This window comes from Ochotona curzoniae, unplaced genomic scaffold, assembly GCF_017591425.1.
Source record: "Ochotona curzoniae isolate NIBS_2020 unplaced genomic scaffold, NIBS_Ocur_1.0 contig_3819, whole genome shotgun sequence".
Classification (NCBI taxonomy): domain Eukaryota; kingdom Metazoa; phylum Chordata; class Mammalia; order Lagomorpha; family Ochotonidae; genus Ochotona; species Ochotona curzoniae.
In genome coordinates, this window is record NW_024466004.1 from 58,442,635 (window position 1) to 58,468,548 (window position 25,914).

Sequence of the window (25,914 nt, forward strand, 5' to 3'; positions counted from 1 at the left end):
ATTGCCTTGCTCAGTCTTCTTGGCACTGCAGCCATCTTAAAAGAGCTGGACTTAGACTTTTATTTTTGGCCTGGAGGTTTAAAATAGTCTCATGTCCTCACATTTTTCATTGTTTTGAAAACAGAGCCAAGTTTCAAAATATTTTAATTTTCTTAAATTTTTATTTCGATTTTTTCCCTTTGTATACTTGGTTTCAGCTTATTATCTTAATTGTCTCTGATGATTGTTACGTTGACATTTATTAACTATGCACAGGGTTTTGACAGTTTGCAAAATAAAAAGTAATCAGGTTTTTTATCCATTTTTCTACTTTAATTAATTTGTAGTTTCCCTATTTTTCATTCAAAAATAGGCTGATGCATTTGGCGTGAGGATATTTCTTTTTTTCATATTTTTTATTGTATTTTGACAATCTTGAGGATATTTCTTTGTGTAGTTTATCAATCTAAGTATTAGACTTAACCCACTAGATGCAATTTTTTAAAAGATTTATTTTTATTATTTTTTTGTTGGAAAGGCGGATATACAGAGAGGAGAGACAGAGAGGAAGATCTTCCGTCTGATGATTCACTCCCCAAGTGAGCACAATGGCCGATGCTATGCTATGCCGATCAGAAGCCAGGAGCCTCTTCCGGGTCTCCCACACGGGTGCAGGGTCCCAAAGCTTTGGGCCGTCCTCGACTGCTTTCCCAGGCCACAGGCAGGGAGCTGGATGGGAAGCGGGGCCGCCGGGATTAGAACCAGTGCCCATATGGGATCCCGGGCGTTCAAGGCGAGGACCTTAACCACTGCGCCACTGTGCCGGGCCCTAGATGCAATTTATATACTAAACACCTGCAACCTCTATGTAGATTCCTTTTCAGATTTTTGGTTGTTTTGTGGCCTGGAAATGTTTCGTTCTACTTCCATTTTGCTTGCTGAGAGCTCACAAGCATATGAGTGTGTTTACGTGTGTGTTTTTTGGTTCAGCATACACAGCGGGAGGAACCTTTCCTGAGGAGCCTCAGTTCTCCCATGAATTGGGAGAACCATGTGGCTCAGAGAAATTGTACCTGGCTCAGGGCTGCACAGCAAGCAGCCAGAGCGCCAGCAAATTTGACTGAGATGTAGCCATTCCACTCAGTGATTTCTGCTACTCTCGTCTGCCTCTGATTACAGCCCAGAAACAGATTCCAGCATTCATTCATGTGATGCTCACCGCGCACCTGTGGTGTGCGGTGAGCAATCCAGGTGTGGGGAAGCAGCGAGGAGAACAGATGGGGTCTCTCCCACAGACCTGGAGAAACAACAAGTGAATGCACACACACATAAAACCAAGGTGGTTTTCGAAAGAGACTTTCTTGGAAGCCAACAGAACGAGCTGGGAGGTAATGGTGGGCTCCAAATTCATGTGGGCAGTCAGGAGGGGATAGCGCATTCTGTGGATGAAGGGAACTGTTAGGCACTGAGGTGTCAGAAGGCTAAGACATCTTCCAGTTGACCTTGGGAAGCCCAAAACAGTTTCTCCAGGCTGTATTTTTTAATAACAGTCACCAGTCGAATGCTGCTTCTTTTTTTTTTTAATCCAACTTATTTTTATCTGATGTGTTATGTTAAAATCTGCAAGTTGAAGAAATCCGTGTGCACTGTGCTGTTGGACCCAAGCATTGTTTTTCATATACCTTGTTGATTACTTATCTCTTCTAATATATTACACTAGTGTCAGTTCTCACGTGAGATTACTGAGTGCAGAGATATCACCTTTCTACTTTGTCCCTGTGTTTTTCAGTTTTTTTTTTTCTTCAATGATATGTCTTTGCTTCTCTTGCTTTTCTGGCTTTTCTAACCTTGCATTTATTTCCCTTCAGATCTCAACATCTGCTGCAATTTGACTGTTCAGGTTAGTGAAAACTTGCCCATTTCCCAGGTTTGTGCCTCGGGCGGTATTCACCAGCGTTCTCCTACTTGAGATGAATAAGGATCTTTGCTTCTCTGGCCTCTTGTGACTCATTAATGGTGAAGTTAAATATTTACAGAGCACTCTCATCAAAACAAGTGGGTTTGAAAAAAATTTTTGAAAAATAAGATGAGAGAGCTTAGAACTTGACAGGAAGAGAGAACATAGTTAATTCATGAGAAATCCAGAAAACAGATAATTTGCAAATCATTAAACCAAAGCCGAGCTGTTGCCGTTAGAAAGGCACTGCAAGTCATGTGTTCCAAATTAGATTTAGTTAGCCTTTAAAAAAAAATCAGTATCTATAGATAACTCAGCAGTCGTTTTCAGAAACGATGCATAGTTTTCTCCGGCATGAAAGCTGTCCTGTAATATATCCCCCAAACCTCTGAAAAATATTTAAAATTAGTTGGGGAGAAAGAAATCCACTAGCATTTTAAAATCTCTAATTTTAGCTACAATGGAGCAGCAGCACGAATGTGTTTCTGTTAGGCCCTTATACTATACTTGTACTGCTTAACACATCCAATGTGAGTATGGGAAACGCTGGTGAAAACTGTGGACTTAACTACAAAATACACTGGGAAGTTGTGTGTGGGAGAGGCCCTAGCGCCTCAGAAAATGCTGAGGAAGCAGGTAACATAAGGCAGCCCTCTCATTGCTCCACTCTTGGCACCTAGGATGCACCTGGCTGTTAGGCATCCTTAAAAAGATTGATTTATTTAGTTCATTAGAGAGCAATGACTGATGGATTGATCTCAGCTGCTGTTTCATCCCCCCCTCCCCCCCGAACGGCCACAACAGCCAGGCCTGGGCACAGCCAAAACCAGAATCCTGGAACTCTGGGTTTCCTGCCTGGGTGCAAGGTACACAAGCACATGGGCCATCTTCTGCTGCTTTCTCAGGCACATTAGCAAGAAGCCAGACCAGAGCTATGGCATGCTGACATCGCAGGTGGCAGCTTAACCCACTGCACCACATTGCCAACCTCTGTGTCTGGCTCTCAGTGAATGATCACAGATTATACTTGGCTGAGTTGCTGAAGCACAAGCTCTTCTGGTGGAAATTCACACTACTGACACTTTTTATTTTTTCTTTTTTTGTTTTTCTTTGTTCTTCAACTTAGAACTCCTGATGGTGGGAGTTTTCTATCTTACAGGAAAAGGACATAGTTATTAACAAACTTTCTCAAATCACATACATAGTGACAGGCTGAGGTTTAAAATGTTAAAAGTAAAAGTGATCTTAGAATCATTTAAACTAGATTTCATGTGGAGTAGTTTTAACGGTGTCAAAGTGGCTAGCAGGAAGGCCATAGTCCCGCTGAGGTGAACCATTCTCTCTGCCAAGGTTAGTGCTTCTCCCAGCTGCTTCCCCAGCAATACCTGGACACCTGCATGTGCCAGGTGGGCTCACGGATCCCCCACCCCTCTTGACCTGCATGCATGTCTGTGAATTTTAAATGCTTCCGAATATCGATGCTTGGGTTTGTGATGCTTTAGGCAGTGAGTGCTCTTGTATGTTCAGGGTCTTCTTGCTTTAACTTTTCAACCTTCAGGGCCCACTCTGAATTTTGGAACGTGATTTACCTAATAACGTCTTTCGCGTGTCATGCAACGTACTTACTTTCTAAGCTGTGCATCACTTTAACTTTCACAGCATTCACATAAAGTACCTTGAACAGTGTGTCGCACCTGGTTCCTCCCTTTCTCTCCTGAGACAAAAACCCCTAGATCACAAGATTCACCTATACACATAAACTTTCTTAAAAAAAAAAAATGGTAGGTCTGTGCTGTGACAGAGTGGTTTACTGGCTTGACTGCCAGCTGCTCCACTTCTGATCCAGCTCCCTGCTAATACTCCTGGGAGAGCAACAGTAGATGGCCCAAGTGCTTGGGTTCCTGCTCCACCGGGAAGAAGCTCTTGGTTCCTGGTTTGAGCCTGTAACAGTCCCAGCCATTGCAGTCATTTGGGGAGTGAACTGTTTGTTTATCCTTCTTTCTTTAACTCTCCATTTCAAATATACTTTTATAAATCAGTGATATCTTACCTGTAACATGAAGGAGAAAAAAAAAATGCTTGCAATATGTGCTGCAAGGAATCTTGAGGACACCTAAGTGAAATAACCAGTCACAAAAGTTGAAATCGTGTGTGAGCTCGCTTAGACTAGGTCCCTAAGCTCGTTAGGTTCACAGAGACGAAAAGCACACTGATGGTTTCCAGGAGCAGGGAACTGAGAAGACAGGCGGTTATTGTTCAGTGAGTACAAGGCTCCATTTTGGGAAAATGAAAAAGTCCTACTAGAGTTGATGGCAATGGTGGTAGAACATGGTGAATTACTTGATGCCATAATTCACTTAAAAGCGGTTAAAATGGCAGCTTTGCTGTGATGAACATGTTTGAAGAACTGCTGTCAAAGGCAGATGCATTTTACAAAAGCACTATGCATGACTTTTAAAGTGGTTTTCACCAAAATTTATCTTCTAATTACATTTTTTCAATGCACTTTTTAAAAAGACCTTTTGTATGTGGAAATGACAGCAATAAAAGGAAAGTTGAGCTAGGTTTAATCCTAAGAGTTGCTTACTTGTTTGAGAGAGAGAAGATAGGCAGAGCTCCCATGTTCTGGTTCACATTCCTAGTGCCCACAATGGCTAGGACTAGGTCCAGGTCGAGGGTGGAAGCTGGGATCTCCATCCAGGTTTTTCCAAGTGGAGGCAGAGACCCACTCACTGTGGCTGTCAGTGCTGCTCTCAGAACTTGGAGTCAGGAGGCAGGAGCAGGTTTTGAACCCAGATACTCTGGTATGTGGCATGGGCTTTTTAGGCTTTGTAGCCACTAAACTGCCTGACTACCACCCCCCGCCCCCAGCAATTTATACTGTACATTATGATTTTGTAAAAATTATGGGATGATAATAGGGGGGCAGTCAGTCATTAGCTGGTTTTTAGAGCTGACAGAAAAGTTTAAGCACTGTGTACCTGAGAAAGACTGAGGAAGAGAATAGACAGGAGTCTGGCAGAGTAGCTGTCTAGCCAGCATCATTATCCTGATTCTTAGTGTGGAGAGATTAAAGGGAGGTGCAGTTTTCATGGGAGGATCATTTTTTTTTCCAAAGCAAAATAAAGATCAAAACTAAGGTGAATAAGAAGTAATGCCCCAATTCTATGTTTTCCTGAAGATTTAGATACTTCTTAAACTAAGTAAATAAGAATTTCAATAAACAAAACAGTTGACCCATACTTTATTATTAAGGGAGGTATAAAACTAGTTTTGACAGTTTATGAAATATCTGGCTTATTAACATTGCTAGGATCATTAGATAAGCAAAACTAGCAGATTGTCCAACATTCTAGTATTTTAAATATTACTTTATGGAATATTTTTGTTTTTTTAAAGATTTATTTTATTTTATATTTTTATTGGAATGTCAGATATACAGAGAGGAGGAGAGGCAGAGAGCAAGATCTTCCATCCACTGGTTCACTCCCCAAGTGGCAGCAATGACCAGAGCTGCACTGATCTGAAGCCAGGAGCCTCTTCCAGGTCTCCCACATGGGCTGCAGGGTCCCAAGGCTTTGGGCTGTCCTTGACTGCTTTCCCAGACCACAAGCAGGAAACTGGATGGGAGGCAAAGTGCCAGGATTAGAACAAGCACCCATATGGGATCCCAGCACATGCAAGACAAAGACTGTAACTGCTAGACTACCACGCTGGGTCCTATAATTTTTTTTTAATTAAGCTTAAGACTGCTTTTTTTTTAAAAAAATTATTTATTTTTATTGGAAAGTCAGATTTTACACAGAGAAAGAGACAGGGAAAGATTTTCCATCTGCTGGTTCATTCCCCAAGCGGCCGCAACAGCTGGAGCTGAGCCAGTTCAAAGCCAGGAGCTTCTCATAGGCAGTTGCAGGGTGCCAACCTTTGGGCCATCCTTGACTGCTTTCCCAGGCCACAAGCAGAGAGCTGGAAGGGAAGTTGAGCAGCTGAGATATGAACTGGCACCCCCATGGGATCCTGGCGCAGGCAAGGCTAAGCACTAGACTAATGTACCAGGCCCAAAGTATTATTTTTTTATTATTATTATTTTTATTGGAAAGGCGGATATGCAGAGAGGAGAGACAGAGAGGAAGATCTTCCGTCTGATGATTCACTCCCCAAGTGAGCGCAACGGCTGATACTATGCCGATCCGAAGCCAGGAGCCTCTTCCAGGTCTCCCGCTCAGGTGCAGGGTCCCAAAGCTTTGGGCCGTCCTCGACTGCTTTCCCGGGCCACAGGCAGGGAGCTGGAAGGGAAGCAGGGCTGCCGGGATTAGAACCGGCACCCATATGGGATCCCGGGTGTGCAAGGCAAGGACCTTAACCACTGTGTCAGGCCCCAAAGTATTATTTTAATACTTTCTTATTTTAGAAGAAGGTGCATCTTAAACTTCTAAAATAAGCTCATTTAAATTAGACTTTTATTGGTGCATCTGTTGCCTTTTGGTTATTTTGCCAAATTTACATAATCCAACCATTGGTTACAGATTCCATGCCTACCAATACATGCCTGTGCATACATATAGCAGGTCAGTGACTGTCACCGTATCAGTCCAGGAGTAAGATTAAGGAGCGCTTCCCTCTCTTGTTTTTCATAAGGGCCAAACATGAGAACTCAGGATGCCTGGGTCACACCCAGGAGCTTGCCTATGCAGAGTCTTTGCTAGCCAGTCCGTAGCTTCAGAGTGCTCTGCGAAAGTGATGGGGTGGGCTGGTCATGCAGGTGGGTCGCAGGCTAGTGGAGCACCTCCCACCTCCAGGACCATCTCACCATCAGCCCACCTCACCTGCCACTTTCACAGGTGGCATAGTGAATCTGTTGTGCAAAGAGTCAGGCTCAGAGAAGGAAACGTTTCAGAATCCAATGTGGGCTCAGGAGCAGCGGATGAAAAGGTAAATGAACCAGCCGATTAAACACCTTTCATTGTTCAGAAAGGAATGCAACAGTTTTTAATCAATTGTGAAATAATGTGGTACACAATGGACCTGGATCAGTACATTTCAAATTCCTTATATATAAAAAAGTACTTAAACTTCTCATATTCAAGGTTATTTAAGCTGGCATCTATATGTTGGTTGTGGTTGACCCCCCCCCCCGAACATGTTATAAAGAATGGGCTACTTATTTTGTTTTTCTAATGCAAAGGAAATGATTAAAAAAAAAAGCCAGGGAAATATAACAAGCTTTGGAAGAATTTGTATGGTTAGAAAATCACAGTTTTCAAAATTGGAGCCGTCAGCAATGTCTTCCTCCTGAGCTGTTCCGCCACTTTTTGATGGCTGTTAAATAATCCCCATTCCAGAAAGCCTTCCTTATTTCTCAGGCTTGACTGACTCGGGTCTCCACATGGTCAGCCGTGGAGGCAGCAGTAGGTACCAGCACTACAACCTTAGTCCTAACAAAAAATATTTCAAAATAGCCACTGGGCTCCCAGACGACCTGAGCGCTTGGTGCTGTTGGCAAGCAAAGACAGTTTTCCTGTTAGGCACAACGTAGAGGTGTTTTTACGTCAGCACACAGTCGATCAGTTTGAACAGGCAGAAATGATATTTGGGAGCTGATCTAGTTCTAGGTATTTATTAATGGACACAAAATCTCATTTCAGTGTGTGTGTGTAAAAAGGTCTAAATTTTATGTATTCAGCTCTATAGGATTAGTTTTCTTCCACCTTTAATTCACTTGAGCAGCTGATGTATAATGCTGATGCAAAACTTTGTAAGGAATGCTCTACTTGTTTTAACATACTTCCTTTTCTTCACACACACACACACACACACACACACACACACACACTCTCTCTCTCTCTCTCTCTCTCTCTCTCTCTCTCTCTCTCTCTCTCTCTCTCTCTCTCTCTCTCCAAGGGGGAACAAAAGAAAGAAAGGCAACAGATGATTAAAGTGAAAAAGGAAACAAGCAAAATCTTGAATTCCATTCAGATTTTTGTTCATCCTTCTTTGAAATCGGTAGTATAAAGTTTTAGTTTGCAGCAGATTTCGAGATTATCCATTAACCTACCTAACAGGCTTTCTACTCCCTTCCAAAACATACCTCTGTGTTTTTAAAGGGGCCAGGCTCTTTACCCCTGAGTTTACATTTTGAAAAGAGTGTGTCTGGGCAGAATGGTTCTTGAAGAGTTCTGATCGAGCTTTAAGAACACTGAGTGGGTATATTCTTAGTATTCCAAACTGCACCTGTGAGGAGGAATATCCCAAAGTCACTGCTGTCTGCAGGGCCAGTAAAAGCCGTCAGGACCGAAGGTTCCTGTAGGGAGACTGAGAAACCGTTTGGACTTGCATGGCCACTGACTCTCCAAGGTTTGCAGGTGCCAGGTACACTTTGGTGGCACGGGTCTTCTCTCTGCCCCCCCTCCCCCCGAAAAGGAAACTTATGTACAGGCCTACCTGTTTTTTCAGTTTTTCAGTCAGATGATGTGTGTCTGAGAAAGCACGGCAGTTGGACCGGGAATTAGAAACATTGGACAAGGAAGGCTAGATGGTGGCTGTGTAGCTGAGCTCTGTGTGTCTGTGAGAGGGCCCTGTGAGGGAAACAACAGTGGGTGATCATCCCCGACTACACCCCTCTGCTGAGTCCTGCAAAGGCCATTGGAGTTCTTTCACTGTGCTGCTTGCTCTGTAGTGCCCCGTTGAGTCTGCTTAGGGCCTGCTTTCCTGACCTTCCCAACCTTGCCTTTGTGCCCTTTGTACCAAGCCTATTGGCTGTCATGTCAAATCTGCTGTCAGGAAGAAGGCATTCATAAGAGTGTCCACTACAGTGTAATGTGTGCACACTGACAGTTTTATTATTTATGTCATAATAAATAAATAGCACTCCATAAATGACATTGAGGAAAAGAGCACTCATCCCGTTCAGGAGGACAGGGAAGGGGCCACGAGGCTGATGACCATCTTGGATGGGTCAGATCACACAGTCTTAGGAAACAGTAATCAGGCCATGCTTGTGCCTTCCTGAAAGGTGGCCCTCTGTCTTGGCAGCTGTGTCCCCCTACCAGGTTTCAGGGCTTATGTGAATGGCCTGCTCCCTTTATTCAGGTCACCTTCTATTAAGTGATACCATTTAGTAAGAAGAGGTCTGGGCATCTAAGGGTACTTTTCACCAGTTTAGTAAGGGCTAGTTTTGTCCCACGGCCACCTCTTTAACTTCCTTCATGGAATCCTCCACGCATTCTCAGTGGCACAACCTCACCTGATGGCCCCACGTGTGTGACGTGATGGTTCCCCCAGCAGCAGGAAGAAAACAAGGCTGAGGCTGTTCCCCTGGGGTGATGGCTCTCTTCAGCCGTCACCTCGTCACCTCCGACCTCGCAAACACGAGTCTGCTCCCCGCCTCTCCCACCTTTCCCCAGCGAGGGGGCAGAAACTTGCCTTCCTCGGGCTGAGAGGACATCTGTCATCTGCAGAGAGGCACGTGGCTGTTTGCCTGAATTGGCAGTGGCTGGAGGAAAGGGAAACCGCAGGCTACTTTGTTGTTTTTTTGGTTTTTTTTTTTGTTTTCTTTCTTTTGCCCACAAATAGTGACATACACTGATATTTGCAGATTTGAGTTCATGGTTATCTTTGAATTTTTGAAAATAGAGCAGTAAATAGGATTTCACACAATTTTAACAGTTTTCTGTGGTCAGTGATGGGAGAACAGTTTTCCCTTGTAACTTGAATGATGGGAAAAATCTTTCCAGACCGGGTGACTGAGAAGTCAGTAAGGCCTTGTTATTCCCTTATTGATGTTCAGCCCTGGATTAAACAGATGTGAGAGAACATGAAAGACAGGTTTCTTTCATTTTATAAATACTGTTGTAAAATCAGTCTTTTTAACCTTAAATGACTAAACTCCAACTGTTATCTAATTCCTGTGTAGATAGTGGCCTCTGGTGTAAGCTTTGAATTGGTTTAAGAAGTTTGCCAGTCTCTGCTCATGCAGTTCCTTGTGGGAATGGTAGTTTTGCCCAGTATCACACTTTCTGCTAATTTACATGCCAATCTCCAGAGGATGAGAGACGGGCAGAAACTTGGCATACAGTAGCATTCGGGAAGTCCAGGTGGCAAGAAGAATATGCCAGAATACAGAAGTGCTGCTGCCTCAGTGAGGAAGGTCTGTGGAGCGTGGAGGCTCAGAAATCAGAGTCTGCTCAGCCATCCCCTGGGTACCTCATGTACAGACCCAGGCAACTTAGAGTTTGCAGATTTGGGCGGGACAGGGATATTAGAAGTGGAGTTTCTTGCTGTATTTTTAAAGGACAGCCGTAACAAAATATAAGAAAATAATGCTGCTATAGCTAAAGAACTTTACCCAATTTACTCTTTCAAAAGATCCCCAACATTATATATTGTTAACCCCTTTTAAAGATAACTTGAATGGGCCCAGCACAGAGGCCTAGCGACTAAAGTCCTAGCCTTGAAAGCACCGGGATCCCATATGGGCGCCTGTTCTAATCCTGGCAGCCCCACTTCCCATCCAGCTTCCTGCTTGTGGCCTGGGAAAACAGTCAAAGATGGCCCAAAGCTTTGGGGTCCTGCAACCATGTGGGAGACCTGGAAGAAGTTCCTGGCTCCTGGCTTCGGATTGGCTCAGCACCAGCTATTGTAGTCACTTGGGGAGTGAATCAACAAACAGAAGATCTTCCTCTCTGTCTCTTCTCCTCTCTGTATATCTGACTTTGCAGTTAAAAAAAAAAAAAAGATAACCTGAATGGACATTTGGATATTGCTTAGGCTGCCACTTCGGATGCCAGCATCCCATGTGGGAGTGCCTGGTTTGAATCCCAGCTAAGCTTCCAATTCAAGCTCCCTCGCAATGTACACCCTGAGAAATAGCAGGTGATGGCTCAGGTACTTGGGTCTCTGCCACCAGATGGAGCCAGCGTCCTGGATTTGCCTTGGGCCAGCCTCAGCATGTGGGCGTTGGGGAAGAACCTGATGACTGAAAGATTTCTCTCTCTGTTTTTCAAGAAATAACATTTTAAAGACTACAGAGGCTAGCATTGTGGTACAGCATGTTAAGACACCACTGTGCTACAACATTCCATATGAGCTCTGGTTTCAGTCCTAGCTGCTCCAGTTCTGATCCAGCTCCAAGCAAATGACCAGGAAAAGCAGCAAAGGATGGCTCATGTGCTTGTCAGCCACAATGGGAGGCCATAAGCAGGAAGCTAGATCAGAAAAGTAGCAACTGGGAAATGAAAGAGCTCCCATATGGGATGCTGGCACTTGCAGGTGAGGGATTAGGCTATTGAGCCATTGTGCTGGTCCTCAAATAAATAGATCTAAAAGAGAAATTACAGAGTGAAATGATCAAAACTTAGTCACAAATAGAAGGTGAGAGCAGTTTGGTAGACAGGTGTTCTTAGTTTCGACTGAATGACTAGCACATGCTCTCTTGTGACTTCTAAAAGATACCTCTTGAAAAGTTACAGTAGATCCTTTTGGTGCTTCCCAAAGTGGATTAATGATTAGAATCTCAATTCTAATTCCACGTAAGGCTGATGAATACAAATGATAATATTCTACTTGCCTTAGATCAGGTCATTGCTTTTTCTTCAAAATCAAGCTGGAATCCCTCTCCAATTTTGTGTAATGTCACTTGAGGGAGAGTAACATAAGGGCATGAAGGATTCAGCTTGAAGTCATTTAAATTTTTGTTTGAAAAGCAGAGTTAGAGAGGGAGACACAGAGAATGAGATCTTCATTCTACTGGCTAATCCCCCAAAATGAATGCAACGGCCAGATGTGGGTCAGACCAAAGCCAGGAGCCTGGAACTCCATCCAGGTCTCCCACATGAGTGCAGAGGCCCAAGCACTTGGACCATCTTCTGCTACCTGCCTGGGTACATTGGCAGGAAGCTGGATTAGAGGCAGAGCAGCCAGGACTTGAACCAACTTTCTGGCATCAAACAGTAACTTGAACCACTGTGTCACCACATTAGACCCTGTGGCAAAACTATTGTTTTAGCATGGAATTAAATAGGAAGCCAGGATTAATGTGCTAGAATGCCTGCTGTTTTCTTGCTAAAACTTTTGAGTCTCATGAACTTTGCATTCCACTTCATTTAGACTAGCCCCATCTCAGTGCTCACATCTAATTGCTGAACTGTCTACACAGAGTGTGCTGGGGATACAGCCGCAGGCAAGGCAGTGACACAGCAGAAGCCCTTACCTGTCTAGCCAGAATTTTGAGTATCACCCTGAAAACTGAGGAGATGTAAAAGAATACTTAGCAGATTTCATCTTTTTCTTTTGAACTTCCTCTAGTAGTCTCAGAGTGTGGGTCAGCGGGTAGAGACCTAGGATCAGGGGCTTGAGCAAAAAGCATGTCAGCCTGTCTTGATATTCCAGGTGAGGAGTGTCAAGAACCCAAAGTAGGGCCCGGTGGCATGGCCTAGCAGCTAAAGTCCTCGCCTTGAACACGCTGGGATCCCATATGGTTGCCGGTTCTAATTCCGACAGCTCCACTTCCCATCCAGCTCCCTGCTTGTGGCTTGGGAAAGCAGTCAAGGACAGCCCAAAGCTTTGGGACTCTGCACTAGCCCTTGTGAGATACCCGGAAGGAAGTTCTTGGATCCTGGCTTCGGAGTGGCATAGCAACAGCTGTTGCGCTCACTTGGGGAGTGAATCATCGGACGGAAGATCTTTCTCTCTGTCTCTCCTCCTCTCTGTATATCTGACTTTCTAATAAATAAATAGATCTTTAAAGAAAAAAAAAAGAACCCAAAGTAAAATAGCCTGGGCAATATGGGGCAGAGGAAGATGCACTTGAGAGATGCAGGAGGTAGAATCATGCATCTTTGGTGTTAACCATTGGATCTGGGTTCAGGAAGAGCCCGGGGATAGTTGGACCAGTACGCAGTAGCGTACATTGGAATGAGGGTCAGGTGCAGGATGAGTTCAACCTGGGGTGTGTTGATCACAGAGTGCCTTTGAAGTGGTCACGTGCTTCTGTGGACTGGGAAATGGAAGAGTTTACTCAAGGGGACATTCAGGCTGAGAGGCTCTCAAAGCTGGGTGGAGTACTCCCTGCCGCAGGTGCCCAGCGAGAGGTTAGAATGTCTAAGGGTAGAAGAGGGGAAGAACATCCTGGCATGTTTCAGCAGCTTTAGAATCAACCAGTGCTGCTAGGCCAAATGAGATTAGGACTGAGATCAAAGCCAGCCTAATGCAATTAGTAGACATGTTTTGTTTGGCTTCTGTGGGACTGGATCACACAGTGTTCTAAGTCCAAGTCAGTTGCCAACATTTCCACACAAAATCCAGATTTCCGATTTATCTTTGAAATGAAAAGGGACAGGAGGTAGACTTGGCAACACTGGTATTTTCATGTAAGTATTTTCTTTCCAGTGAAATGTCGTACCCCTTTCTGTGGCTTGCCTAGAACATGCAGGCATTTGAATTTCAACTTTGGAGGCAAGGCTGACTAGGTGAAAAAGGTACAAAGATTAGTGACATATTACGGAGAGCTTTGAATACTAATGTAAGGTGTGTAAAATGTAGACAACAACCTTCGATTGAAAGTTTGATGAAATTTGAGACTCTTCCTGAGCCATTATGAAAGTAAAGATGTTAGAACACTTAACAGTTTTGAAGGGGACTAGGGAAATGAAATATGAGTATATCAGAGATACGAATATATAGGGAAATTAAAAATGAAATGAGAATATCCAAATAGGTTTAAAAAGTACAGAATGGGGGAGCATGAAGACTATGATTGCCATGTAGAACCATATGAACCATTGAACTTGGTAGGAAATTTGCCTGTAGACTTCCAGAACCCAGGCTGATGTTTAATGAAGAGGATGGTGGTTGCCAGGGACAGTATGAAAAAGTAAAACAAATGATGCTTATTGCCTATTTTTTACCTGCAGACCACTGAACTGTTCTAAGTAGAATACCATTCTAAGTAGATTGTAAATAGAAGGGAAAAGTGCTTTTGTTTAAAAAAAAAAACTAATATTAATATCTAATTGTGATTAACTATATGCCAGGAACTGTTCCAAGTGCTTTTCGTAGTTTTTAATCCTCACAACAACCTTTGAAGTAGGTATTATTGCTACACATAAGGTTCAAAAAGTTTGTGGAAAATAGATCATTGAGGAGAGGTTTTGCCTAGATGTGGCTAAGATGCCCACATCTCACACCGAGTACCTGGGTTCCACGCCTGATTTCTGCTTCTGCCCTCACACACTCAGGGACAGTAGCAACAGCTTGGGTTCCTGCTACCCACACGGGAAACCCAGAATGAGGGCCCAGCTTCTGGCTTTGCCTGGCTAAACCCTGAGTGTCATGGGGAGTGTTTGGGGAGTAAACCAACGGATAGTGAGTGGCAGCACGCTCTCTCTCAACCTTTTGGATTTTAATGCAAATTTCCCATGGATTTTAGAACCTTCTGCTATTTTTTATTTTGTTTTTGACAGACATGTAGAGAGTGGGAACTTACCCAGAGTCATGAGGTCGGTAAAGAATGGACCAAGAACTTGAACCTGAGCAGTCTGACTGTAGAGGTTTATCTTTTATCACCGTGTTCAGCTCTGCTTACCTTTGCTCCAGTGCCACAGAGAGCAGCTGCATGGAGTGCCCATGGTCTCCCCCTGCAGGTGCCAGTGTGGCTTACTTCTGGAGTACAGGTTTGATTCAGGTCCTCCTGGGGGACATGCAGTGGCCCCTGTAGCTGCTGTTCTGGAGTCAGAGAAGTAAAGTTGAGAGAAGCAGGTTGTGTGCTGTACTCAAAGCTCACCTCCTTCAGCTGAAGGCTTAGCGTTAGCCTAGACATTGTGTACAGATAACCCCTTTTTTTGAAAAATAAAAGCTTAATACAAACTCATTTCCTGTTTACCAGCTAAATCCTGTTAGATTTGCTTCACGTTTTCTCGTGAACACCTCCCACAGAATGATTTAAGTTACTGACATTTGGAAAGGCATGGGAGTCCCTAACGGACACCTCTGATGGCAAAGCCTGAAGCCTTGTCCCACCAGCGCCACCGGGTGTAGGCTCATCTCCGTCTCTGCTTGACAGATGAACCACGTGAACAAGAGATTTCCGGATGAAAACAACAAAGAAGTGTTGCTCATGTGCATCGGCATCACCTCTGGCATCGGGCGGCTCCTCTTCGGCCGGATCGCAGACTACGTGCCCGGGGTGAAGAAGGTTTACCTGCAGGTACGCCTTTCTTTGTCTCAGTCTCTTTTTCCCCAACAGGGCTGCCCCATCTCATTGCACAGTATCTGTGCTCACATGCTTCAGTTCTTCCATAAAAAGGGGAAACTTTCTGGAACATAACTCCCATAGTTTTTCAAGAACAAAATCAATAGTCTGGATTTCAAACATGAGAAATTGACAAGCAAACAGCCATCATTTTTGTTTTGTTTTGTTTTGTTTTGTTTTGTTTTGTTTTGTTTTGTTTTATTAGGGCACACCATCAAACTCAAATGGGTCTTGGCTGTTGCTTTTTCTGAGAAGAGCGTTGTCTTTTTGGCATGGTTCTCACAGTCCTATGTCAGTCCTGTGCCCTTTGCCGTGCCTTGTGAAATCTGGGCTCATGTGTGACTTTTGAGCTGCTTCACAGCAAATGGCCCCTGGTTGTGGGCTGTGCGTAAACAAGCGTGAGTTCTAAGCTCGTTGACGACATCTAGTATTTAAGGAACTCTGTCATGCTGGATACTGTGCAGAATGCTACAGTTAGGTGCAATCTCTGTCCTCTGTTAGTAGCAGAAGCTCTTGGGGAGACAGACAAACCAGTGTTGCTGCTCAGCAGAATCACAGGTGTGCTAAGTTGAGCACCTGGAATGCCGGCACTGAGCCTCCGAATCACCAGCACAGCGAGGGCCTGGGTGATGTTGAGAACAGCAGGTGAGGACGGGGACGGTGGGTCCCAGCAGAAGAGAGCATGTGGGCAGAGGTGTGGAGGTGTGAGGTGGTGTCTGGGAGATGAGAAGAGCAGCTTGGGAAAGGGCTCCACATTCCTAGAAATGGATGAGCCGAATACTGGAATCTCACAGACGGTTAGAGAATTTTAAGCAAGGGTGGGACCTGCCTTTGCAGTTTACCAAGATCAGTCTGGTAGTTGTGGGAGGTAAAACAGAAGGAAGGACTTGAGATGGTTCCCAGAGGCCATCTATTGAGTGGCTCCATTTGTGTGAGGTGTCCAGAATAGGGAGGTCCCCAGGGACAGGTAGCAGAGTGTGGCCATCAGAGATGGGGGAAGCAAGGACCTGGGAGAAACTTCTGGGCATGGGATTTCTTTCTAGGGTGATGAAAATGTTCTGAAACTAAATTATGATGATGGTATAGTACAAAGTGGGGAATAGACCAAAAGCCACCAGAACACACACTTTAAATGGGTGAACTTTAGAATACGTGAATTATAGCCCCCCAAATCTCTAAGAAAAATTAGTTGTGAGAGGTTGGTGTTGTGGGTTAAGCTTCCACCTGTGCCTCCAACATCCATATGGACACTGGTTCCTGTTCTGGCTACTGTCTTGTCCAGTTCCCTGCTGTTGACCTAAAAGGGGGGTGGGGGGAGCAGCAGTAAATGACGCAAGTGATTGAACTCCTGCATTTCTTGTGGAAGACCTAGAACCAGCTCTTGCCTCCTGGCTTTGGCCTGGCCCAGCTCTGGTTGTCGGCAGCCATCTGGCAAGTGAACCAGTGGATAGACAGTCTGAGTCTCTCCCATTCTGTTTTTCAAATAAGTTAAAAAAAAAAATCTTTTAAAAAAATGCAAAGAAAAATGATGAAACTGTAAGGACTGGTTGGAGACTAACTCAAGTATTTTAAGCAGGGAAACTGGGATCAAATGCAGGAAATTTGAGGTATGGAAAATGAGAATTTGGAAACCTGTGGCTCAGGTAGCAGGCCAGACTGGAGGCTTTGCTGCCCTAACCAGGGGGAGTGATTCAGTTAAGTCTGAACAGGCTGATGAAGTTAATTTTTTGCTGTGATTAATTTGATGCCTGTGGGAGAAAAACAAACAAAAAAACATTGAGTCTAGAGCTCCTAGGATAGTCTAGACAAGTGACCCATGGGCCTTGGCATTCGTGGGCTATGTGGGGCTGAGTTGAGGTCCAGGGATGTGGCCGTTTCAGCAGTGTCAGGAGCTAGTTGGTAAGAGGGAACAGGAAGGTTCCAGAGAGGCCTTAGGGACAGGAGCTTGGGGGACAGACAGGTGTGGGGACAGATCGCAGGCAGCAGGGTGGACTTGATCCTAAAGTGCGGCTGTGGAAGGAAGGCACCGGCAGCCCAGAGAGGATTTGGATGGAATGCTAAGCAGGTCCACTTACCTTTATGGGTGAGAGACATTATTTGAGCCAAGCTCTAGAAAAGAGGTAAGATATGGGCACAGGAAGATGGTTGGAAAAGACATTTACTACAGGTAATGTAATTTCCGTTAACTGACTAGAAGTAGTAACCACCATTGTTCTGCCTTTCACACACCAGTCAAGGAGCTCCACATGCATGACCTCACTAGCCCTTGCTGTAGTCCTTTGAGGTGGGTGATGTCATCATTTCCACTGCACAGATGTGAATTGGAGGAACAGAGGCTGCTCGCCTTGGGTATCCCCGTAGACAGGTCCACACAAGAGTCTGACCACACAGCTAAAGACAAGTGTAGTTGCCGCAAGCATGCTACTTTTTTTAAAAAGTGCTTATTGTGTTAACCATCATCCCATCTTTTGTCAGTACCTCAGCTGCTGTCCTTGGCTAACATTTAGCTAATCCTAGAGTCTTGTTTCAAGTGTTAGGGGAGCCCTCTACTGGACCCTTGCTGCATTGCAGACTTTCAGCTTCTCATGCATTCAAAGATTGGAAGGTTTCCTGCACCTCAAACCCCAGCCAACACCCTGGTAGGATGGGGCAGACGGCACATATGTGATGTCTCTGAGCTCCTGGAGCAAGACTGAAGCAGGAGAAATCTGGGAATCCAAGAATACAGGGAGAGTTTGGAAAGTTAGGAGAGACAGAAATATACCCAATCTTGAAAGCCAAGATGGGGAGATTTTTCAAGCCCAGTCTCTGTTGGAGGCAGTTGGCTTGCCTTTGCTGTTGAGCTGACCATGGGTGCTGTGTGTGTGTGGAGGATGGATGACAGGGAGGAAGGCAAAGTGCCAGAGCAGGGACAGATGCTGGTTTCATGTGGAGCAAGGTGTTACAAAGGAGAGGGCTGGGGCAGATTTATACCTCCATGTTCTGCTCCAAAACAGCTGTCCAAAGTTTTCCCCTTATAGCCAAGGCAACTACATCATATACCACATTGTGTGTGTGTGACATTCCTTCCTATTTACAGAAGGAAATGTAGTGTTTCCTAGCTTGTCCCATGATTGGTCTGCAGTTACGCAGCAGCAAGCTAGAAGTTTGGATGGAAGGCTAACCCTCACCTGGCCTCTTGGAGGCCTTGTTTTTATGCAAACAAGGAGCAATGTTCCTGGTTCTCCATGCACCCAGGATTCACTCCTCGGCTGCTCCCGCATCTCGCCTCTGGTGTGCCTGACCCAAGATTTTTGATGCCTGGCTGCTCTGGCTGCTCTGGCTGCAGCTCTGCCTGTTTATTGGCGCCCACTCCCCCCCCCCCGCCTCCCTCGTTGGCTGGCTGCCTGTCTGCCTTGCCTGCCTTTTGGCTGAGCCTGTGAGTGCTGGAATGCTCTCTTTCTTCCTGGCTCTCGTTCCTTCCATTGGTGTTGTGTTCTGTCAGACATAGCTGCTCCCTGCTTTTGCCTCTTACAGCCCAGCCACATAGCGCTGTGACAGTTCATGCCCCTCCTGTCTCCATGAACTCATGAGCAGCCAGGCCTTGCTCACTGATGAGACAGATCAACTTTCTGTCGTTCCCCATGGCCTCAGTGCAGTCACAATCCCTGGGTGTGGGAAGCATGGTGTCAGGAGTGGGCCCCCATGTCACACCCTTCCTGAAGCCTACTCACCTCACCAGAGGGTTCCTGGTGGCACTTAGGCAGAGTAGCTGGTGCTGGTATATCATAGCTGGTGTATCATTAATAAGTCCTTGCTTTTATCATGTTTTAATATTACATTAACAGGAGACCCTTCTTATCCTGAACTGCAGACCTTTGCTTATAAGAGAACACAAGTATAGGAATTCATCTGACATTTCTGCTTATGAGTTATTCTCAATTTAAACTTGCCTCAGAATCCTAGGTTATAAGTATATTTTTCAAAGGTTTATTTTAGTTAAAAGAGTGACAGACAGGTATACTTTGCATCTGCTGATTCACATTCACTCCATAAGTGGCTGCACTGCCTGGGGCTCGGCCAAGCTGGGGCCTGGAACTGTGTCCCAGTCTCACGTGGCGGGCAGGAACTTTGAAGTCCATCAGCCATCACTCGGTGCCTTCCAGGGTATATGTGAGCAGGAAGTTGCCATCTAAAGCAGAGCTGGGACTCAATCCCAGGCACCCTGACAAGGGACGTCTGGACTGCTGGGCAAATGCCTGCCTCAGTGTGAATGCATTAGAGACTGTGTTCATGAGCCATTGTTCTCATATCCACCTTCCACATACAGACCCTCTTCCAGGATGGGTAGAGCCCATGTTGGCCAATTTCGTTTGTCCATTTCCTAAAGATAACTGTGATACCCTTGAACAAATGTTAGTCATTTCAAAACAAGATCCAAATGCTTCACAGGCCCCAGCTGGCACAAGGAGCCAAAAGCCCCATAGTCTCGTGGATACAGTGGTGCTGAGTGCCAGTGTGTCAAGTGCTGGTGGCTTGGGCAGGCAGAAGGAACCATGGGCGTGTGCCATGGAGAGAGGTGGATGGCCCCTGGGAGGCCTTCCAGAACGTGGCCTCTGTGTGCCTGGAGGCAGCCCTGGCCATGCTGCTGGGCGGAGGGTTTCCCTTGAGTTCCTGGTGTACACACAGAGCTCTGCTGCCAGCTGCTTTCCGGTCTGGCTGCTGAGCCAGGGTCCTGCAGGTCAGCAGGAGTAGCCAGTGGGGCCAGTGATACGGCCGTCTCCCCAGACGCCCCCTGTCTGTTCAGGTGCAGCTCATTCCTCCTCTTGAGCTGCACTGAGATTCCTGAGCGAAACTGGAGTTTCTGCAGGCCGGTCCTCCTGACCATTGAAACAACAGTGGCAAACAAGGCTCCAGGCACATAAACCAAAGCTGCACGTGTTCATCCTCTGGAGCATGTAGCATTACAACAGAAGAGGTTGCCTTGAGTTGTTTCACTGAAGCAACAGAAAAATGGAGACATCTCAACTGATTTGTCTAAGTGTCAGACTCTGAGAGAGAATTAGGGGATCTAACCTGAGCTGCTGTGTCTGGGAAAGACGAGAATGCAAGCATTGTGTGTGAAGCCCCTGCCCTCAAGCAGGAAGCTTGTCTTCCTCAGCAGCAGGTGCATTCTCGCCAGCTGGGCCACCTTTGGGGCTGTGACAGCTGCCAGGGAACAGCACTGTGCCTCGTGACTGTGGCTACAAATGAGATAAAAGAAAGGAGTTACTTTCCTGAGAAATGCTTAGCAAATAAGTATATAAATTTCAACTTACTCAGGTCTTAAAAGTCAATTTTCTTTTACTTTTAAAACACATTTGTAAGTCACTGTTAAATAATTGAAAAAGAGAGACTATAACAGAATGGTCTGAATTGAGCAAGGACAATTTTGCAGCCAAGTACTGGATTAATAAATAATATACCCAAATTGTATAGAAATAATATTTGAAAATCTTAATTTTTTTTTTTTACAAAGCTAACCAAAGTTCAAAAACTTAAAGGAGCCAAAAACAGGTATAGAGAAATCAAGAAAATGACCAAAAGGCAAGGATCTGGATCTCCTGTTACATAAACTGTTCCAAGAAAACATTTGTTATTAAAGCAAAACTGACATTGTGCCAAGAACTACAGTTGGCTTTCGACATAACTGTGAAATTTCATGGAACTGTGATTCTTATCTTTAAAGAAATTTGTGCTGTCAGCCAGTTAACATTAAACCAGTACAGCAATTGGGCTGGGCTGAGATAGGCTGCAGCACCCACCAGCAGGAGCTGAAACAGGGAGCAGGTAGACCAGGCCAGGCTACACAATAAGATTGTGGATGCTGAGGTGAAGCGAATCATGCCACCCTGGGTCCAGTGGGGCCTGGTACATGACCAGGGACGAGCCCAGGGACCGGGGCTCTGACAGGGCTCAGGTAACTTGGCTTAGGTCCCAGGGCCTACCGGCATGATCAGGGCCAAGTTCGTGAGCCACAGGAATGGGGGATCCAGTGGACTTGAGTCATCTTGCTGACCCAAGTATCTTGCTGAGGTCTGGGGGCCCGCCTTTTAGGTGGCTGCCAGATTTATGAGCCCCAGGGGTGAGGGAATCTGCTTTGGTTTGGGTCACCTGACCTGGGTCCTGGGGCCCACCTACTGGGTAGGTGTCAGGTTTGTGAGCCCCACAGGTGGCGTGTCTGGTGGGGCTTTAGTAGCCTGGCCTGGGTCCTTGGGCTCACCTGCAAGAACATGTCCTATTTAGTGAAAAAGACGGAGCAGTTGACATGGGCCCTGGTGTAAAAGGAGAATATGACAGCTCATTTGGTGCCATAGTAGAAGGAGAACAGAACAAATTGGACAACTACCCCAGTCAAACAAGGACAGCAGAAAAATCTCAGTGAATGGAGACTTGAGGCTTACACTATGTCAGCCAATGGACATCGGGAGGGTGACATCATCCTTGGATCGGTGAAATTGACAGCATTCCAGAACTATCCAAACCACTTGGGCAGAACCCTCAGAATATAAACACATTGAGACTCTAGACTGATACGAGGTGGCAGCTCCTCATCGCTGGGCACTGGGACATTTGAAGTTGTGTGTGGCTTCCCTCTGTCTCTCCCTTTCCCCCAGAAATAACAAGAAGAAATAGCAAAATTGGAAATAATGAGTTCACCCAGTTTTATCTAAAGCTCGATCCTTCCCACCATGATCAACCATGTAATTATTAGAAAAAATAAAATTAATAATAGAAAATAAAACACCCTAAAGAAAAAAAGAAATCTGTGCAGAACAGAATAAGCTGAGAATAGGAAACACATTAAAAGGAAAACAGGGCCTGGTGCAATGGCCTAGTGGCTGAAGTCCTTGCCTTGCATCGCCTTATTGCTTAAGCTCTGCAGTCCCACTATCTTCTGAGTGTACCCTTGGTACCCAGCTCACCAAGCTGTTGATGGGGATCACCAGTGATGCTAGCTAATGTGCTTATTTAAATGTCCATCTTTTCAGAATCATCCCAAGGGTCAGGTCCAGGCTCATTATTGAAATTCATACCACACAGCACAGTGCCTGCCAAATGGCAGGCAGAATCAGGTGTCAGATTCTGTTAACACTAAAATGGAAGTATTCAAAATAAATATTCTGAACCTTAATTCTGATGTCCTTAAATATGTGTATGATATCTGCTAGTGAGATGTACCTAACTTCAAGGGTTAAAAAAAGATTAAGTGTTTGATGAATCTGAGCAGATTGTATTTGAGGGACTGGTACAAGACCCTTAAGTCTCACAGTGTCTAGTTCAAATAAACTTTTTTTATATAGTCTAACTCAAAAAGAGTTTACAGGCAGGGGGAGAGTCTATCTGAAACAGTGGCTGTCTGTTCTCAGTGGGTTACTGAGGAAGGGCGGGGAAGAGGGAGGGTTGGGTTTTTTTTTCACATTTTACATTTTTTATTATTATTATCATTTTATGATACAGTTCCATAGGCTCCTGGTATTTTCCTTATCCCAGCCCCAATTCCCGCCCCCCTCCCAGTACCTCTATATCATTACTATAGTATAGTTCTTCATACACAGTCATATGTCCATCAGTGCGGGCATGGACAGTGGCAGAGTGGGGGGGATTGGTTTTGCCAGGCCAGCTGCCTGGCAGTCCTCTGGGGTTGCCCGCATGTTGCACATGTCACTCATGGCCAAGGATCCTCCTGCAGGAGAGCTGACGGTGTGGTGTCTTTCCTAGGTACTCTCCTTTTTCTTCATTGGTCTCATGTCCATAATGATTCCCCTGTGCAACATCTTTGGGGGTCTCATCGCTGTCTGCCTCATCATGGGTCTCTTCGATGGATGCTTCATCTCTATCATGGCTCCCATCGCCTTTGAGCTGGTCGGTGCCCGGGATGTCTCCCAAGCAATTGGATTTCTGCTCGGATTTATGTCTGTCCCCATGACTGTGGGCCCCCCAATCGCAGGTAAATATGCTGGTCACATTTTCCACTTCAGGTCTGAAGTCTTACTTGTTTTTTTTTTTTTTTTTTTTTTTTTTTCTTAATAATCTTAGTTTATTAGCGGTACAAAGGGGTCACGGGGCTACAGGGTGAAAGTGGGTAATATCATTGTTTCCACACTTAATATAATCATTTTGCCTGTATCAAGGGTTAGGGGAGTAACAAAGGGGGAAAGCCCCACCCTACCTCCCACCCCCATCCCGATCCCCACATGAGGCGCGCTCCAGGGTCCTGCTCATACGTTTGATAGATCACAGTTCTGGATTGCTGCCAATCTCTCCGTCCCAACAACGTAAATGAAACTATTCAGAGTTATGGATGACAAGTCTCTTGATGGTTGGGGTTCAGGAACAGCAGTTCAGTTCAAGAAATATCCAAAGAAACTTCATCTGAGTTGATCCCAGAATCTGATTCTTGAGTGAGTTTGCTTGTACAGGACTCCAACACTGTTGTCACACCAATCAGCTTATGAATATGCTGGTCGTTGCGATTGCTGGGTCGTCGGCTTCCAGCCCTGTCTTCCTTGGGAACCAATGGGTGTTGTAGTCCAGCTCGATTCTACCCATTCATATCGGTCTTAATGCAAACCAGTTGGAGCTACAGCCTAGTTGCGGGAGATCCCAAAACCCCTACCGTTATGCCCCCTACCCTGGTTCCCATGATTGCCAGTATGCACTGCAGGCTTGTCCGTCTGTCCACTTCCAATTAGCTCTCGCACAGTCCAATGGACATTGAAGCTATGGTCCACCACCCAACTATTATCCAGCCCATTACACCCACTGGCAGGTGCCTTTCTGTCAAGCCACCCCTGCTCCTAGCCTGGGTTTTCATGCTTTCCTTGTGAGGGTGGTAACCCTGGAGGAGGGTGCCCATATTTTCCCTACTAGGCCACACCCTCAAGAGTATGCGTACAGGTAGTTTTGGCATTTTTGACTTGTCAGAATTGGCTCCTAGTACAGCCTCTGCCAGTTAACGCTGATGCTAACCCAAACTCCCCTCAACCCACTCTAATTTTAACTTGCACGTCGAACAGTTCAGCTCACCGTGAAGCCCCACAGGTGCTTATAGCCTGCCTAGTTGAACTGCCCCATCGCATTCACCACTTCAATGGAAGTAGTTTTCATTCAGCAGGGGTGCCCACGTTCCCCTGTTGGCTTTGCCTCTCCCTGATTTGTCACATGTGCTGTTTGTGTGCTGCGCCACCATTGGTAGGCTCATCTCACCTTGGCATTACTTGTTGTGTTGGAGTATGTGTTGCACCGAAACCTGGGCTCGGACACCTCTGTTATGGTGCTAGATTCACAAGAAGGAAATGTGAACAGATCAGTTGGTCTTGCCCCAAACCCATGCCATGTGTATGCAGTGGGGATAATTTTCATTGCCTGTTCTGGGTTGTTTCCCTATTGTGTTCTTGCGATTACCTGCATGACTGTGTTCCTGCTATGAGAAGTTGCCCGGCTCCTCCACCAGAACTCTCCCAAGCAGTTTTCGCGCTACCAGTGGGTCCATGACGCTGCACTACTCTGTTCGCCTGCTATCCTGGAGAAACAGTGCTTTTAATCGCCTGTGCTCCGACCAAGTGGTTCTTGTTGTTGGGTATTTCAACCATCATGGCTCTTCCATACTACCAGCTCACACTGGTTCAGTAAGGGCTGATGGAGACCTAACTAGTCCGTCACACAACCTCCTGGTTCCAGAGCACCAGATGGTGTTGAAAATGGCCTGCTGGTGTTCATTCCAGTCCAAATTGTGCAAGTGAGGATTACGATGTTCTGATCAGAATGTAGCTCAGTTCCAGCCATGCGCTCCTTGGTGGGAAACACTCAACAGGTAGGGTGTCCCGTTATTTCCCAACCGGGCCTTTCCCTGACATAGAGCAGTGTAGGACGGTGGTTGTTCTGTCTCCGCTTGGCAGAGCCCTCATTGTCCTGGCCCCTGGGATTCTGTGGCTTAGTGCTCTGCCTCACACAGTCAGTAGTGCAGGACTACCTGGCAAGAGCTGATGCTCCAACCTGATTTCTGTGTTACTTGTGAGTTAAGGGTTTGTTCAGCCTCCAGTCTGCCCCTTCCAGTGCAGCCGGCCCACACAATCTTGTTTAAAGATGCACATATGGTGCTTGCTGCTTGACCTCCTGATGTTGTGGTTCCTTACCATGAAGTGATGGCAGTGGGTGGGTCACACTAGCTAGACCATTGAAACCACAGTTGGAATAACGGGGGACTTGTATTCCAAAGGGTTGGGCCACACACCCACGAGGCCTACCCCAGCCAAGTTCCTTGTGTGCTGGAGAGTTGTCTTGATCTGGCCAAATGTGACACTCCAAACCTCTACACTCTGGCGGGCATTTGTACAACACTGCCAAGAGGCCCACCTCCATAGCTTCCGTGTGGGCTTAGTATGTGGTGATCAGTTGATTGCTTATTTACTAATATCCATCTCTGTATTATAATTGAGTGTTGCATCTGTCTTACTAATTATCTTACTGGACACTTCCCCAAAACCATAGGTCTTGTCCCCTTGCCTGCTTAAATCTTTCAGACCCTGTCACTGAAGATACCCGAAACATTCATTGCACTACACTAACTAGTCTTAGTCATGAGTGACCCAGGCAGCAACTACTATCTTGGAAAACCCAGAGTTTGCCCATTCGGGCGGCCAGAAGGCAATGCCTGGCACCATGTGTGCACTGCCCCTTTTTTTTAGGGGGAGGAGAGGATCGTTCACTG

The 25,914-nt window shown here is 45.7% G+C and overlaps 1 protein-coding gene and 1 long non-coding RNA gene across 2 annotated transcripts in view; both read left to right on the top strand.

Moving 5' to 3' along the window:
- Positions 1-25,914, top strand: part of SLC16A10 (solute carrier family 16 member 10) — a 125,808-nt gene that overhangs the window by 94,109 nt on the left and 5,785 nt on the right. Inside the window, exons 4-5 of the mRNA XM_040983895.1 lie at positions 14,994-15,137; positions 22,923-23,151. Of these exons, the coding sequence (XP_040839829.1) occupies positions 14,994-15,137; positions 22,923-23,151 (373 nt within the window). The remainder of the gene's footprint in view (positions 1-14,993; positions 15,138-22,922; positions 23,152-25,914) is intronic.
- Positions 749-3,090, top strand: LOC121158819. The gene is made up of 3 exons (XR_005884218.1): positions 749-1,367; positions 1,848-1,879; positions 3,063-3,090. It is a non-coding gene; the product is annotated as an uncharacterized LOC121158819 (long non-coding RNA).